Below are 4,293 nucleotides of genomic sequence, written 5' to 3'. Positions count from 1 at the left end.
GTCAAAGTAGGTCTCAGGTAGAGGACATTGTGTCTTGTGTGCTACAACCTTTTTACAGTCTAGATGATAAAACACTGCATTCTGTCGGCAATGATGTAATGCAACGGTAACTTATAAAGACCTCGGCCTATTTACTATTTTAAAAATATAACGTGTTAAATTACTCCATTACTAAAAAAGAAATCAAATTACAGTAGCGCTTTACTAGTAATGCGTTACTGCCCAACACTGTGTATAAAAGGAAAAAAGATTGGCTGATTCAGTTAATAATACACTTATTGTTTATTTAGTTTGTATAATCATTGCAAAAAAGGACTTTCTAGTTTACATAATAATCACATTTAAAAAAAAAAAGTATACAGCTCTTTACATTTTGATTTATCATATGAATAATACATAAAAAATAAGTGTATGTGGGTGATCTTGTATTACTTTTTTCATGCATATCAAGGACTGCATGTGATTCTTGTTCAGTGCACTATTCAACAACTCTGCTGGTTTATGGATGATTTCCATTCAGAAAATATAGTTTTGCTAGCACTGTTGTTAGGCCTACTATTACACTTGCTGTTACGCCTGCTATGACAATTGTTATTGTTCTTTGAACAAAACCATCTACGTTTCCATTTTCTTCCTTCCCCTCTTGGTTCTTTTTCTCTTCCTCTTGTCTTCTCTCCTCTTCTTCTTCTCTGATCTTAGTTTGAGCCTCCTGATACATTTCCATAGTGTAGTATTCATTCTTTCTTTCATGTTTATTCTTCATTTGCTTTATTTTCTCCAGCAATTCAGTGACCTGAGTTTGATTCTTCTTCTTGGCATTATTAAAGACATGATATTCTGTCTCATATTCATCTAGAATCAGGTTGTTGCTATCTGATAGAAATTTTTCTATTGGTTTTTCTAATTTATCACCTCCAGTGAACAGCACTATGGTGAATCTCATAAATTCTTCTCCGAAGTTTTGCTGAATCCATTTCACTGTGTTTTTTACTTCCTCTGTGAATCTGTCCAGTCCGATGACCAGCAGAAACACATGAGGACCAGGAGCAGACATCTGCAAACTCATCTCAATCTTAGCCTTCAGATCTTCTTGAGTCAGAGACGTGTGAAACAATCCAGGTGTGTCGATCACAGATATGTTTTTACCCGCCACATTTCCCTTACATTTCTCACACTGTTGAGTTGTAGATTCAGGGGAGAAACCAACTTTAAATGCATCTTTGCCCAGTATAGTGTTTCCTGTTGAGCTCTTTCCTGATCCAGATTTACCAACCAGAACAATCCTCATATCTTCCACTGTGAAACAAAGGTTAAAATAAACTTACCTTGTTTTAAGTAGGGTAAATGTTATCTGATATTTGTCACATGGCAAAGATAACATCTTTGGTATTGTATTGTGCTTTAAGAATGTCTTTAGAAATGCATTTGCTGAATATGATTAAAGGAACACTAATAAAGATATTTGAATGAAATCTGTCAACACACACATCGGTTTAGCAAACAGAAGCTCAAGCATTCTTGCTTGATGTGTGAGAACCAATGAGGTTTATTCTCCAGTGTTATGCAGCACGTTTGAGCCTCCGAAAGAGACCAATGCGGTTGTGTGTCAAGCAAGTACGGTTGAGCTTTTATGTTTGCTGATCAATGTAAATATGTGAATAAAAGTCTAAATTTAATCTGTTCATCATTTACAGTGATTGAATCTCTTTAGAAAATTTGGGACTAAACTGCTCAATTCATATGGATTAGTTTTACAATCTCTTTATGAACATTTTGATGCATCAAAATATTAGCTGTGCACAGAGGTGAAGCAATAGAGCAGGCAAGGCAGGCAATTGCCCGACAGCTGACCATTTGAACAATCGGAAATGTCATTATTAATATAACATGCAGCAATATATCTGCATCCCCCCTAGGGGGCCCCTTCTTGCGTTACGCTGGATGTGCTTGCTTTTACTTCGTGATGCGTCGGCCGCCGTTTTAAGACGTCAGCCGAATGACCAATCAGCAACGTGGTGATTTTCCCCGCTGCTGGAGATGAGCCAACAAGAGAAACTCCTCTCAGCGGTCACCAAAACGCAAGTAAACAAACAAAGCTTCATGTCTTGCTGAACTGGTGCTGAATTGATCTTAAGCAGTAAAGATAAGACAAATCTCTGCTTTGTGATTCTCTTCAGGTTGCAAGTTAAAGAACTGTAGCGAATATCTTACTTTTGGGATTTCATGCAAACTCCTTTAATCATCATCCTGTGTCAGTGTGTGTGTGTATGTGTGTTTTCATTAGTTTTAGATCCATGTAGGTCCATAGAGTAGCTCAAAATAAATTATTGTTTCATTAAATTCACAACACAAGACAATACTTCTTATAAAGTTAAACTTTGCCCAGATCCTGTGTTACCTTGCTCAAAATTAATAAGATTACCATTTTGTTTGTATTATCGTGATTCGTGACCATGAAGTAATATGAACAGAATTGTTAAGATATACAGATTTTAACGCTCGCTGGACGAACCGTTGATAAAGTATAATCTTTAAATTTGGAATCAGTTCTAATCAGGTTGACTTTGAATCTTCAGATTCGATTCCTCTCAAAACCTGAGCTAAAATATAATAATTCCTTACAATTAGTTTGCATCCCTGGGTACTGTGTCTTGCTGCCAGTGTGGAGCCCACAAATCAATATAAATAAATATAATTACATTTACTTAGTTGACATTATTTATTTAGCTCTTCTACATTAAATTAGTTGAGTTAACATAATTAGTTATCAACTAATAAAACTAGTAAAGTTGATAAAAGCATACCCCAGGTCAACAGTGAACCAAGAGAGGCTGTCAGCACTGGCACTAATTTCAATTAAACGGAACATACGAAGGTCTTTGGATATGGAGGACATAGTGACAGCATTTGCTGTAGCAAAGCACCATTTTTAAGGTAACAATCCGTTACTGTAAATATGAAGATTGTTCTGTATCTTCAAGTTTGTATTTGTACAGTATTGTATCTTCTGCCGTAAAGATGACGATTGATATTTTGTTAAAGAATAAGCACTTTGTTTTAAAAAATAAACAGTTTCTGTTCTATTATATGTGTTTTAACTACTTTTTGTATTTTGTATAAATATATATATCTCGGTAACGAAGATATATTAACAAAATAATATTTTAGAAGGGCCTCATCTATTAATTTTGCCTGGGGCCCCCACTTCATCTTGGTTCACCCCTGGCTGTGCAGACTGTCAATGGAGGGACAAAAATCTCTCATATTTCATTAAAAATACCTTTATTTGTAACAAATGAAAGATGAATGCAAGTCTTACAGCTCTGGGACATGAGGGTGACTAAATGGTGGCAGAATTTTCATTATTGGGTGAACTAACCTTATTGGATGAGTCTATATGCCCTAGTGAAAAAAGTATACTTTATTGTATTTGTAATATATTCCCTGTTTTAATAGTACATTGCAAATATACTAACAAAATGTTTTACTATCTTTAAATATATAAAAAGTATATTAGCGTCATGCTTTTGCCTATTTTCACAATACAACTTTTAACACTTTAAAATAATTGTAATTTAGTATAATTTCTATAAATGTATTTTACAAAAATATACTTGAATTGAAAGTTCTGATTATTTTTTATAAGTACATTTATTTGCACTTTACTTAAATATATTTTATGAATATTTTTAACTGTGTGCTGAAAATGATCATTGTAACAATGCATTGAAAGCATACTTTCAAAGTACATTATTAAATAACCTGAAGTCGTAGTATATTTGTAGTCACATTTTTGAGTAAACACTGTCTGTATTGCATGGCCAAAAACTGAAGTTCACTCACTCTGCATTAATATTATCATTGCATTATTATAACATATCATTATAAATTGTATGGAGAAATAAAGCTCTTTAGCTAAAACAATCTGTTTGGATGCAGAAGATGCCCATCCTCACACTTGAAAGCCACCAGGGTCATAATTTCACAGAATGTTCCATCACTTAACTGTACAACAGAACTGATCCTCTTTTAAAGAGTCGTGTTATTACAGGAATGATAAAGAACACTGCTCACTGAGAAAAAAAAATGTAATGCTGTTCACTTTATTTAAACAATTCCTTTTGATTTAACACCATTATATCAGGTTTCCCGTTCAAACACGACTGCATCATGTTGAACAGACTTATACAAATACTTATAACAAATAATGTTTTTGGAGAAAATATGTTTGTATAGAGTATAGGGCTATAGGTTATTATAACTAATTAAAAGCTAATCAAATAAATACATAAA

The 4,293-nt window shown here is 33.8% G+C and overlaps 1 protein-coding gene across 1 annotated transcript; it reads right to left on the bottom strand.

The window, feature by feature from the left end:
• Positions 1–418: 418 nt before the first annotated feature.
• On the bottom strand, positions 419–1,288 carry LOC107752543 (GTPase IMAP family member 4-like). Its single transcript, XM_016568541.1, has one exon. The coding sequence runs from the start codon at positions 1,286–1,288 to the stop codon at positions 500–502; it is 789 nt and encodes a 262-aa protein (XP_016424027.1). The 3' UTR covers positions 419–499.
• Between the last annotated feature and the right edge of the window lie 3,005 nt (positions 1,289–4,293).

This window comes from Sinocyclocheilus rhinocerous, unplaced genomic scaffold (assembly GCF_001515625.1).
Source record: "Sinocyclocheilus rhinocerous isolate Xijiao unplaced genomic scaffold, SAMN03320098_v1.1 scaffold11990, whole genome shotgun sequence".
NCBI classification, from domain to species: domain Eukaryota; kingdom Metazoa; phylum Chordata; class Actinopteri; order Cypriniformes; family Cyprinidae; genus Sinocyclocheilus; species Sinocyclocheilus rhinocerous.
This window is presented reverse-complemented; position numbering and strand designations above follow the sequence as displayed.

Bases quoted from the DNA above. Each gene is read 5' to 3' on its own strand.
- LOC107752543 (XM_016568541.1), bottom strand. From the start codon at position 1,288: ATGAGGATTGTTCTGGTTGGTAAATCTGGATCAGGAAAGAGCTCAACA.